General features: G+C 41.9%; 1 protein-coding gene across 1 annotated transcript in view; it reads right to left on the bottom strand.

The window, feature by feature from the left end:
- The window catches only part of mars1 (methionyl-tRNA synthetase 1), a 46729-nt gene extending 33422 nt beyond the window's left edge, over nt 1-13307 (bottom strand). Inside the window, exons 1-4 of the mRNA XM_084316422.1 lie at nt 13071-13307; nt 5013-5103; nt 1040-1118; nt 310-435 (exon numbers count right to left, since the gene is read on the bottom strand). Coding sequence (XP_084172548.1) covers nt 310-435; nt 1040-1118; nt 5013-5103; nt 13071-13173 — 399 coding nt within the window. The 5' untranslated portion in view covers nt 13174-13307. The remainder of the gene's footprint in view (nt 1-309; nt 436-1039; nt 1119-5012; nt 5104-13070) is intronic.
- Between the last annotated feature and the right edge of the window lie 372 nt (nt 13308-13679).

Here is a 13679-nt window from a genome sequence, read left to right as displayed (position 1 = left end):
GCACTATCCCTCCAGTCTGCCTTCCCCTTTTACACTCCTTAACCTTTAGTCTACTCTGCCTTTTTTTCTACTTTCATGTACAATCTGAGAAAGGTGCTTTTTACATTGAAACCATTATTGTTATCATTATTAGTATTATTATCATCATAATTATTATTAAAGACGTAATAGACTTGATGGCTGGTGCCCAAAATATACCACAGACAAAAGTGATTTCAGCCAAATCCATACAAAGACAAGGCAAAACCAATTTTTCCATAATATGTCATGTGTGCGTGCGTGTGTATGTATGTGTATGTGTGGGCGTACTGCAGTTAAATATGGCGTGGTCTTGGTCCTTTGGTCCAGGTAGTTAAGGGGGCCCTGAAGTGTCTTGGAGGCCTCTGCTCCCTTTCCTTGCAGCACTGCCAGGTGGAGGGCTTGCTGTAGCACAGGCTGCACACACACAACACAACCAGAATTCACTCACAGAGACATTACCTCAATAAGCAAACAAACAAATCAACCAAAGAACACTCAATATATTAGAATCTAGATCTAGATTGACCCGTTTCAAATTCAGATATACAGTATTTACTTCTGTGTCTGAGAATTGTGCGTTTGAGGGCCTCATTCATTAAGCTACATACAGTCAGTAGTGAAAGTATTGATAATGTCTGACTTTTTTATTGTTTTTTTTTTTAACTCAATTTAATTCCTATTATTTCAACATGGACACCAATGCAGATTCATAATCAAAAGATGAAACTTTTCTTCCGTCTTATTCACACCTTTTGATGTGAAGTCCATATTACTCTGTGGATGAGTAGAGACTGATTAAGTCTATTCTACCTCACTGTCCACATGCTTGTGTTATTGGCTTTAGCCGTTGTCCTCTTTTAAAAGATACTCAGGTATGAGGAAGGATTCATTCAGCACAAGGCTAGATAGAAGATAATGGGTAGAAAGGGGGTGGGTATCATCTCAAAATGACATTTTCTTGCTATAAACTACATCCATCTTCCATCCATTTATCTTCATTGTCAACAGAATATCTCACCTGAAGTTCTGTGGCCTCCCATTCAAGCCACTGGTTGCAGAGGTCGCTGACTTTGTGTCCACTCACTTCAAACATGTACCTAAGGGGTTTCAAGCATGAAAAGACATTAGCTATGGGGATGGGAACAAAATGCGATCTTAGCAAACAGAATCAGGTACAACTTGTTCAGTTTGACTCAGATAGGAAGATATGCAGATAGTAGGGGTGTAACAGTACACAAACACCACGGTTCGGTACGTACCTCGGTTTTGAAGTCACGGTTCACGGTTAATTTCGGTACAGTGGGGGACATTTTGCACAACGTGGCTTTCCATGTTCCACTCAGGGGTGACGTAGTGTGCAGTTACTGTTAAGTATGGATGTCAACGAATATTCTATATTGAAATTAATAATAGCTCTGGCTTGTCGTTTGCATTCGCCATACTATGAGGCTATGCTAAATTACAGGTAATCTCTCAGTGTTGTGCGTGGGCTGAATAGTGATGCACGATATATCGGCCGCCGATATAATATCGGTCGATATAATATCGGTCGATATGGCAGTTTTTTTACACATCGGTATCGGTCCGATATCAAGATAGGGCCGATATGGGCAGATATTAATTTATAATTTTTTTTAACATGTTTTGGCCTTAAATAGTTTCAAAATATCAGTCATTTCTGAAAATAAGTTACAAAAGTAGAAAAAAAATGCGTTTTGGAAAATGGATCTTTATTTGATTATCATAAAAAGTGTTTTCTATACAGAGATATCGACATCGGTAAATATCGGTATCGGCCAGAACAGCAATATTAATATCGGTTATCGGTATCGGCCACAATTTTCACATCGGTGCATCACTAGGGCTGAACAAACAACATCCGGCCATTTGTGCAAATTATATTTTGGGAAGGAGGGGCACTTTGAATTAAGTTTTGAACATGCAAAAAAAAGTAAAGCATGCGTGTTCCGTTAGTGGTTAAAGTAACGTTGTATTAATTTGGGACACAGCGCGTACTGAACCAAAGGTCCCGTACTGAAGCGGTTCGGTACAGATACGTGTACCGTTACACCCCTAGCAGATAGTAGTAGGACTGACTGGCAGATAGGAAATATAGGAGATAGTGTAGTGTGTATACAGTATATAGTTAGTATAGTAGTAGGACTGACTGGCAGATACGAAGTATAGGAGATAGTGTAGTGTATATAGTATATAGTATAGTAGTAGACAGGGATTAAAGCAAAAAAAAATCTCCTGACTGAACTTTTTTTCAGGCCAAGTCATATTCTTATTTTAACCTCCACTATATATTTTTATTTAATATCGTTAGCGTTTTAAGGGAACTAGATCATTTTGAACATCTTTTCTATTGCCAGTCTCCTCATATCTCACTGACAGACATCAATTTATCTCCCTCTCCGGCCACACCTCTTCCCCCTCCCCAGTCACACAGGGGGTCCCCCAAGGCTCAGTCCTAGGCCCCCTGCTTTTCATCTGCTACATTCTCCCCCTCTGTCACATCATACGTAAACACCACCTCAACTTCCACTGCTATGCTGATGACACCCAAATTTACATCACCACACAATCCCCCCCACAGCCCTCCCCTCAGTCACATTGAATCCTGCATCACTGAACTAAAAACCTGGATGACCCATAACCTCCTCAAATTAAATAGCGACAAAACGGAACTTTTCATCATCGGCACCAACACCACCCTCACCAGATCCGGACCCATCACACTCACCATCAATGACTCCTCCATCACCCCCTCCCCCCTAGTCCGCAACCTCTGTGTCATCCTCGACCCCACCCTCTCATTTGACCCCCATGTCCGCTCCATTGTCAAAACTTCATATTTTCACCTCTGCAACATCGCCAAAATCCGTCACTGCCTCTCCCCCCCTGCTGCTGAATCCCTCATACACGCCTTCATCTCCTCCCGCCTGGACTACTGTAACTCCCTCCTCACTGGCATCACCTCCCGCTCCCTTCATAAACTACAGATGGTACAAAACTCAGCCGCCCGCCTCCTCACTAACACCCGGTCCCGCGAACACATCACTCCTGTCCTCCACTCCCTCCACTGGCTCCCGATCAAGGAACGCATCAACTTCAAAACACTACTCCTCACCTTCAAAGCCCTCCATAGCCTGGCCCCCCCCTACCTGACTGACCTCCTTCTCCCCTACCGCCCCACCCGTTCCCTCCGGTCCTCTTCCACTCTTTCCCTCACTGTCCCGTCATCCAAACTCAAGTTTTGGTGACCGAGCATTCTCTCGAGCTGCACCCCGACTCTGGAACTCCCTCCCTGAGACCATCAGAGACTCTCCCTCACTCTCCACCTTCAAATCCAGACTCAAAACCTACCTGTTCTCCCTAGCATTCAACCTTCCTTACCCATAACCACCCTCCTCCAACCCACCACCATTTTCCCCTGCCCTACGTTCTCTCCTCTCCTGCCCCCCCACCCCCCTCTTCCCGACTGTCTCCCCTACTCACTCCTGCATTTGTTATCCGTTACTCGTGGTTTTATGTTCCTGTGTATTCTTATTGTTCTCCGTTTCCCTGTGGTTCTATGTTTCTTTGTTTTCTTTGTTTCTTTTTTGCCTATTGTCAGCGACTTTGGGTCTTTGAAAAGCACTATACAAAAAAAAGAATTATTATTATTATTAGTTTGCTTTTACGTAATATCAATGCTGTTTTCAATTCATTAAATGAAACTGATTGCAAGGGTTGACTGACTTTGTCATACAAATAAACAAATCTACATACTGTAACTTTTCAGTATTGTGTATAGTACAAATTATGTATTGTATATAGTTCAAATTCAGTATTGTGTATAGTTCAAATTCAGTATTATTGTATAGTTCAAATTATGTATTGTCTATAGTTCAAATGATGTATTGTGTATAATTCAAATTATGTTTGTGTATAGTTCAAATTTCAGGCTACAGACTAACTTTTTACATTGGTTGCACCGCTGCGCCTAACTTTTTCATTTAGGTGCACCAGCACATAATTTAGGTGCACCCAACATTTTTCGCCGCGCCTTTTGCTACTGCAATAATACATTTTACGCGTTACCTTTACCATTACCTTTTTTGTCAGTTCCCATACACATTAGTAATTTCTTAAAATGTTATGTAAATGATTGTAAAAAATAACATTGTATTACAGTTAGCTCACAAAGTCCAATCCTTCACTTTTTTATGTCTATTTTAACACATTCAACTCAGCTCCAGTTAGAGCTGTCCGCAAGCCTGTTTTTGGGATTCGAACATTCGCCAGGGTTTTTCGAACGGACGTTTGAACCATCGTTTTTAATCATGCAAACAATTTGCTCCTAAATAGGGAGGTGTAGTCTGACGTCACTTTGTGTACAGTCTCCTCCCCATCATATGTTCTGTTAGGATCTATGGGTAACAGTACTGTATATTTGCTAGGGCTGACCCCTATTAGTCGAATAGTTGACTAATCGATCGAAAGGAGCTGTAGTCGACTGCCAACCTCTTAGTCGAATGCAAAAAATAATAAAAAATATTATTATTTTTTTTTTATCATAACTTTCCAAAAGAAAGGAGGCCTAGAAGCGTGGCTAACGCTAATGACACGCATACCAGAGGCTAACTGCCTAAGAAAACAGGCACAGAGGCACTGAAAGAGGATTTCACCCATCTAATGAACATACTAGACTAGACAAATATCAAGATGTATCCATCAGTGGACCAATTGCATGCTTTTGCAGAGGACAAGAAGCCTTCCGTCGACTCCTTCAGATATTAAGCACCCCAACAGCCCAAATGGAATGATAAAAAAATGAATTATAAATGTTTTATCTTTAAAAAAAAAGAAAAATCATAGTCGACTCAAATTGACGGAAATCCGTCTCAAGACGGAACGCTTTAATGCCTGAGTAGGACTGACTGGCAGAGAGTAAGTATAGGAGATAGTGTAGTGTATACAGTATATAGTATAGTAGTAGGACTGACTGGCAGATGGCATTAGGGCTGAAGAGGTGCAGTCCACTGGGCAGGAGCAGGGCTGGTAGGGCTGGACGGCTGAGGAAAGGCACCACTCTCTCTGGAGAAACAATCAGAAAGTGGATCAACTTATCAGCCTGGCCTATAGGTAATATAATATCTACTAAATTACTAATATATATTAATAGGATATTAATAATAATAACATATTATGTATAAAATCTGCATCACACCGTGGATTACACAGTGTGTCACAGAGCAGTGTGATACAAGTTTCAAGTTTCTTTATTAGTTGTCATACAGAAGTACAGAATACTTTTATATAAAATGCTTCTTTCTGTTTTGCTCCAGAGATTGTGCTAGATAAAAATAGAAAGTATAAAATAAGTATAGTAAGTATAAAATAGAAGTCAATTACGTAGACTGCAGAGTAGAAAAGTAACTGAGTTACAATACAATACTATACAGTACAATGCAGAAATGGGATGAGGTACAATTTAGGTACAATTTACAGTAAGGTGTAATGAGGTATGGGTTGTAGTGCAAATTGTTTGCCAATAAATATAAAGTGTGTTTAGGTGTTCTAAAGTGGGTAAAGTGGGTGCTGCAGTGAGTTGTTTGTTTAAAGTGAGTGTGTGCGTGTGGATGTTTGTTACAATTGTCATTTAGCATTCTGATGGCCTGAGGATAGAAGCTTCTTCTTAGTCTCTCTGTGCTTGCCATGAGACTCCGGTATCGCTTGCCTGACCGCAGCAGTTCAAAGAGGCAGTTGTTTGGGTGGCTGGAGTCTTTGATTATTCTCTTAGCCTTACCCATGCACCGCTTGTTGTAAATGTCTTGGAGAGTGGGAAGCCCCCCTCCAATTGTGCGTTCGGCTGAACGTGCCACTCTCTGTAGTCTGCTACGGTCTTGTGCGGTGCTGTTCCCAAACCAGGAGGTGATATTGCCAGTCAGGATGCTCTCTATTGTGCATGAGTAGAAGTTCTTAAGGATCTTCTGACTGACTTGGAACTTCCTTAGGCGCCTGAGGAAGTAGAGGCGTTGCCGTGCCTTCTTCACAACACTGTCAATGTGTGTGGTCCATGTCAAGTCCTCGGATATGTGGACTCCGAGGTACTTAAAACGGTTCACTCTCTCAACCGGTGCCCCGTCGATGCTGAGGGGGCTGTAGTCCCTGACCCCCGACCTCCTGAAGTCCACAATCATCTCTTTTGTTTTGCTGACGTTCAGGGAGAGGCAGTTCTCCTGACACCACTGCGACAGATTCTTTACCTCTTCCAGGTAGGCCCTCTCGTCGTTGGCAGAGATCAGGCCCACCACTACTGTGTCGTCAGCAAATTTGATGATTTGAATATTTTATGAAATTTGTAGGGCTGTCTTAAATACTTCGAAGCTTCGTTTGATGGGCATGAGATTCGAATATGAAAATAAAATTCGATAAAAAAAATATATATATATTATTATTATTTTTTTGCAAAATCAACTCTGCCTCTCTTTGTTAACTACAACAAGCAATGCTGTTTGTTATTTAAGATGAGGTCGGACTCGGCACTGACAGATTTGTGTTCATTGTGCTGCTTTTATAAAGCCTCAAATGATGGCTTACAATACACACACACACACACACACAAATCGAAGTAAAAAAAAAAATTAGATTTTTTATTTTATTTTTTTTAACTTCGATTTTTTTTTTATGTTCGAAGCTTGTGCCATCGAACGAAGCTTCAAAGTATTTAAGACAGCCCTATTTGTTTGTCTATGATTTAAAAAGGTTTAAACTTTACAGCACAAACAAAGTCTGTACAAGTCCCACAACATAAAAAAAAAATTTAAGAAAAAGATATTTTACTAATAATTCTTTTTTTTATCTCGAAGCTTCGAATTGTTTGTAACCTTCATTTTAACTCGAAGGACATTGAGGTTTCCCTCATTTACAATGACGACAAGTTTACACACACATGAGCAACACAATGAAAATATAAAAAAAAGAATAGAAGAAACTAAAAACAATTGCAATTTGACAAACAGAGATTTAACACCAGATGTTTAAAAGCAGAAGCAGATGGGAGGACCTCTAACTTTAGGGTTTGTTGAAGAGCGTTCCATGTGTTGGGGGCATCAATAAAAAATGCTGTCTTGCCCAGATCCGAACGCGCTTGTGGAACCCTAAGAGTAAGCCAGCTGTTGGATCTGGTCTGATAAGCACCAAGACTCCAATCCAGCAAGGATGATATATAAGGAGGGTGTTTACCACTAATGGCTTTGAAGATGAACAAGTACCAGTGGTAACTGCGCCTCTGAGAAAGAGAGGGCCAGCCCACCTGTTCAGAAAGAATCAGTGGTGAGTATCATAACTGTCACCAATGATAAATCTAATAGCGGAATGATATACAGAGTCCAATTGCTTCAACGTAGATGCAGCTGCATGCCTATAGATAACATTACCATAGTCCAATACTGACAAGAATACCGCATCTACAACTCTCTTCCTACTGAGCAAAGGGAAGCTAGACCGGTTTCGGAATAGAAAGCCAACCTTCTGCCGAAGCTTGGAGGCGAGGCTGTCAATATGAGTTTTGAATGAGAGCTTCTCATCGAGCCATAGCCCAAGATATTTGTAATCAGTAACTCTCTCTATAGAAGAGCCATCAATAGTAGATGAGTAGATGATAAGTAAAGTCCACATTTCTAGCTCTTGAGAATATCATACATTTAGTTTTCATCGAGTTAAGGACAAGCCTGAGCTGAGAAAGGGTGTCCTGCAATGAATTAAAAGCGAGCTGCAAGTTGACGGTAGCAGCCAGCGGGCTATCCGCAATACAGTAAAGAATAGTGTCATCTGCATACAAATGGCTTGGCAACCGGTTAGTGAAGAGACTAGCTCATCAATGTAGACAGTAAAAAGTACAGGCCCCAACACCGAACCCTGTGGGACACCTTTTGTAACAGTTAAGATTTACAAATTGCCATGTGATGATTTTATACATTGATGTCGGAGATAGGTAGTCACGAAACCATGCAGAATTAAAATCGAATCTCGGCCCCGAAGCTTCGAATTCCAAAATAAAATTCGAAGGTCAGCCCTAGAAATTTGATACAGTACGTGTTAGACTGTTCGGTGGTTAGTAGGACTGGGCGCTTAAACGAGTTTACATTTCAATTATGATTTTGGCTTCCCACGATCATGAAAACAAAATAATCTAGATGAAATTACTGTTCCGCAAAGGTTCCCGGTTTGATTCCGGCTCCTCCCTGCAGCATGTTGAAGCATCCTTAACTCAATCAGCGCCGTCCACCCGTATATATATACGTGTTTGTCCGCCAATCGAATAACGCCAACCACGTATATATACGTTATTGGATCGTTATTTCTTTTATTCGCTATTTCCATTCATAAATCATCCAGGAAGGCTGTGTGACCACATGGAAGGACTCGGAGATTGCAAAAATACAATATGCATAGTATTGCATATTTAGCTATAATATTTAAATAGTTATAGCCCTGCAAACAAGGTGAGCGACTCCCATCATTTACAGCGGTGGTGGTAGCTACTACACTACAGGATGAGGCTAATCCCCGGCGTCCAATGAGTTAAGAAAGACGCTGAACCCCTAACCACAATCCCTTATGTAAAACAAGGACAAATTCCTCATTATGTGGACTCTTCATTAACTCATTCAGCGCCATCGCTTAATGCACGAGAGGGCGCTAGAACGCCACCGCTTTAATCAATGGGGGGACTGCGAGATTTGCGAGTGCTTAAAATATATCTTAAATTATAGCTATGGGTCTAATACACCCGTCGATTATCAGTGAGTTGCTTCCAGTCGACATGTACAAAACTGATTGTTTTTTCATCCGTACATTTCCGTTTTATACCGTTTTGAATATGAATATAGTTTGTGATTCTTAGTAATCCCAGGAAAAGAGGCGATAATAGCCTTTTAGTGGAATACACTAAACACGTTGTCATTTTTCACCTGATTATCTAATCATCCTGAAATCAACGCTAGATCATCGTTATCCTTCCTCATGAAAGAATGAAAAGGGCCTCGTAGCGCGAGGCTCCCGCAGTTCCCTCCTGCATCCAACGGCACACAGCCACACACAGACAGCCGCGATCGCAGATAAACCCCGCCCGCACGGCTCGGAACGTCCCAGAAAAGAAACCACACCATTTATAATTGAGTGCAATACCAGCTGGAAGGTAGGCGACGGTATTTTCCCTTTTGCGAGCTCAGACCCATTCCCAATGATAACATCAGGCTGGATGGATGAAAATGAATGGATATCGCTAATAAAAGAAATAACGATTAAAACCTGACTATACTCGTGATTGGCGCTGAACGGTCGGCGAGTTAACCCGAATATCATCGGGTCTGGCGTTGAATGAGTTAACACATCCAGTGCCGTTCACCAGAGGGCACTGTGGGCCGTGAGTGCCAGCGCTTTGTTCAATAGGGATAAATGGCGGTGTTTGCAGTGCTAAAACTATATTAAATATTATAGCTATGGATCTAATAACACAGTCGATTGTCAGTGAGTTTCTTCCGGTCAACATGCAAAAAACAGATAATTTTTTCATCCATACATTTCCGTTTTATACCGTGGTGAATACAAGCATAGTTCCAGAGCGATTCTGTGTAATCCCAGGAAACGCAGCCAAACAGCGCTTTACTGCATTTCACTATAAATCGTGCCATTCCTTGCCTGGATCAATAATCAATCTGAGATCAATGCTAGATTATCGGTATTATGTTTCATCATGGATGCATGAAAGGGGGGGAGGGAAAGCCGCCCCTCCGTGCTTTGATCGCAACCAACGGGACACCCCACAGACACACACCGCAGACACACGCTCCGATCGCGGGAAAAAAATGTGCGGATCAACGCAAGATTGATGATATATAGCATTCAGGACAGCCTGCACAAGGTGCCTCGATGGATTATGAATGGCAATAGCGAATAAAAGAAATAACGACCCAGAAACGAGAATCTTCGTTTTTCGGCACTCAACCGTTGGGCCACAGAAACGAGAATTCTCATGAACGGCAACCAAAGGGTTAATAATAATAATATAGTTATTAATTATTATTATAACAATAATAATAATAATAATAATAATAATAATAAATGTTTATTTTATTATCTATTCTATCATTATATTGTATTTGTGCAGAATCGAAGGCAGGCATGGCCACCTTCATTTCACTATATGTCTTGTGTATGTATGTGATGATTAAACCTCTTGAATCTCATTACAGCCGGTCAGGTCTGATCCCCTCTCATAGACATGATAACCAAATATTTACCAGTTAAGCTGGAACAAGGGTTTATATGGAATATAGGGTCACTGCAAAGATCTAGTCCTTGAGTTGATCTTCATCTAGAACTAATCAGAACTCAAAGACGACCACATAAGCCAAGGGCTTTTGATAATCCATATCTTATTGATGTGGCTCCTAGCGTTGTGTATATTATGTGTGTAGAGACATGCGTGTATGTGTGTGCGTGTGTGTGTAGTCCCTCCCATCCAGTGTTGATGTAAAGCGTATATTTATCCATGTTTACGTATGTGTGATTGTGGTCAGCCACTCCCATCCCATGCGTTATGGCCACATGCCAGATGGACCCAGCCCTGTTTGTCTGTTCATCTCTCTGAGATCCAGCTGAGGAGGATGAGGAGGAGGAGGAGAACACTGGAACTGCTTCATCCACATGTTACTGACAATCAGCTCAACCCCAGAGCTGTTATAGAGCAGAGAGGGATTAGGGCTACCTACCATTCTGCTGCTGGAGACAAATTACTTGACTCACCTGGATTATATGACCTTGCATGCACTGAAAAATACACTGATGGGAAAGAGAGTGGAGACCAGACTCTAGAGTGGGGTTTCTATGGTTCTTCACCAGAGCAGCCCTGCCTGAATCCTAGTAAGCCTCCTGTGGGTGTTCTTTGTGGTTGTATTTCCTTGCTGTGGTTTGTCCAGCACTTTGGTCAATGTGGGTTGTTTTTAAACATGCTTTGCCTCTAGGAATGGAATGTAACACATTTCATTCACCGGTTTTGTGTTGAATGGTCCAACTGTAGTATATGAACATACCTGACGACCTGAGTTATTGTTATGCAAAGTAGCCAAGTGGGTACTTAGCGCAGAGTCGAGTGGAACGCATTCTTGTGTGCACGGCTGCACGCGCGTGCACATATGTGCATGTGCGTGCGCGTGCTCCTGCTCAAAGAAGTTTGGTACGCCATGCAACCCCGTCCCATGAGCAATTCCGTCCCAACTCACTATGAATTGAAAATGGGGGACCCTGATGTAAACAAGACGAATGTCTTTCTCTGGTCTGCATCCCCTTAACATTGTGTGTATTGAGCCGTACTGTATTGTACCCATTCTGCAATCTGTTAAATAAAGTTCTCATTCATTCATTTATGTTCTCCCCGTGCTCGCAAGGGTTCCCCCCCCCGATAAGAGAAACCCAATGGAAAAACATGCAAAACAACAGATCGCTAACGCTCTCGCGTCCGCGACGAAGACGGACAGGAGCACTTGGATGGTCCCCGGGTGTGGCTCATGCCACAGCCCTCGTCTGCTCCCGGCTGCCCTTGGGGGGAAGGACGACCGCATGGGTTAAGCGCAGAGGAGTATCGCATCGGCGATCCTATGAACAATGCATGCGTGTGTGTTCCGGTGTGTGTGTGCTAACTAACCGCTGTGTGCCGCTAACATTGAGTGTCAATTAAAGACCTCTGCGACAGGTCCTGCATTATTATGCCTGGTTGTAGCAGACAAGTAGCAATGAGCCTGTGTCCCGGGTTGAGATAATACAAGTAGTAAAAGAGTTCTACATTCCTATTGAGTCTGTTTGTTTAGACTACATTTGTATTTGTACACAGTGGAGTGAACAAACCTGTAAATCAAGTCAAATGTTCCTTTATTAATCCCCTTGGGGAAATTCAGGTGTCATAGCAGCATCGGGGAGGGGAAATAATAGTAATTAGATAATAATAAATAATAGAATAGAATATAAGAAAATTATTTATAAGAAAGTTTATTTTCCATCTACAAGTCAAACTCTTCGAGAACATGAACTCAAAATGTAGGCCTAGATGGTCATATGAATTCCAGATTCCTCCGGAATGTTTGGTATGTTGAGAGAGGGGAGGTGCAGAGAACATTTTGTCAGTGACTCAGTGCATGTGTGTGTGTGTTCCTGTGGGTCGCCCATCGCATGTGTGTACGTGTTAATCTGATGACAAATAAATAAAGACTTATACTAGAGTACTGACTAAGTAGCCTATTATTCTGTGAAGGAAAAAGAGGCCTGGGGAATTCAAATAGCCGGCTATCCATGGCCAAGGAAAGTGTCTCTCATTGACAAAGAATGGGAGACCGATTTTGTGGACCCATTGATTGATTTATTGAAAACTTTATTAACAGATTGCAGAATGGGTACAATACAGTACGGCTCAATACACACAATTGTTAAGGGGATGCAGACCAGATAAAGACTTTCATCTTGTTTACATCAGGGTCCCCCATTTTCAATTAATCATTGATTTTTATACCCAAATGAGACCTGACATAATGTGCATTCCAGTTCCTACAGTGTATGTGGTGCAGTGGCATGATGCTGACAGAAAAGGAAAACCCTATACCTGCATACTCAGAGGCTAGTCAACAAAGAGGGTGCATAATGCTGTTCTGGAAGAAATAGTATTGGAACGAGACAAACAATGCAGTGATGGTTAGGCTTTTCTGGTTAGTTCTAAGGTGTAGCTATAGCTATAGGCACGGGTAAGTGATGATGATGATGATGATGGTGGTGTTATTTAATACAATATAATGACAACCAGCTGTCAGACAGCTTTGACTATTAGTTAGCTAACTGTTAGCTAGAATGAGCTACCAATAGGTCATACAGTAATGTTCAAAATATCAAAACAACACAATGACAAGAAAAAACCCGCGGATTACTATCCAGCACTCGTTTAGGTGACAATCACACATCGGTATTTAGCCAGCAATCTATCTACCGGTAATCTAGCCATGCTGTCTTACCTTCGTGGCTGACATGCTGAACGTCACATTGTACTCCAGTCAGTTCTAGGGCAGCTAACACCTTCACGCAATGTGGGTTGCCTTCACTTATGAAGAGTTTCATCTGGCCGTTTGAATTCAACTATGTTTGCACTGAGTATATGAGTGATGACTGACCTAAAAGCTGACAATTATGCACTTTAAACTAAGGAAGTTGACAGCTTCTTAAGTGCTGTTCCCGTGCGCTGATGCAAGCACTACTCAACTTCGTCAATTACAAATGGCCGAAGCTGTAGTTTTGGAGCCCACTCGGTCTCGTTGAGTGCAACCGCCGCTATTGGTGTATTGGACTACAGCCCCCACTCGCATGTGCCACATCGTCACTACCACAACAAACCAATGATGCGCTTGTTTAGTGTTACAGTGTGGCCTCACCGGGCGGGATCTTTCTGTATGATATTGCGGCAAAGGTAAAACTGTTATATCCGGGCGTCACATTGTAACCAATTGAGCGCACCCCAGCGTTTGTCCTTTCATTCGTCTGGTTGGTTCCACGTTAAATCATATGGGGCCGTTTTAACCAATCTAAAACCTCCTAAATCCATACAGCGAAAGCTATTTCTTTAATCA

The sequence above is a fragment of the Notolepis coatsorum genome, assembly GCF_963971535.1.
Source record: "Notolepis coatsorum genome assembly, chromosome: 6".
Taxonomy (NCBI): Eukaryota; Metazoa; Chordata; class Actinopteri; order Aulopiformes; family Paralepididae; genus Notolepis; species Notolepis coatsorum.
The sequence above is the reverse complement of the archived record's forward strand: the minus strand, read 5'-3'. Positions and strand labels throughout refer to the sequence as shown.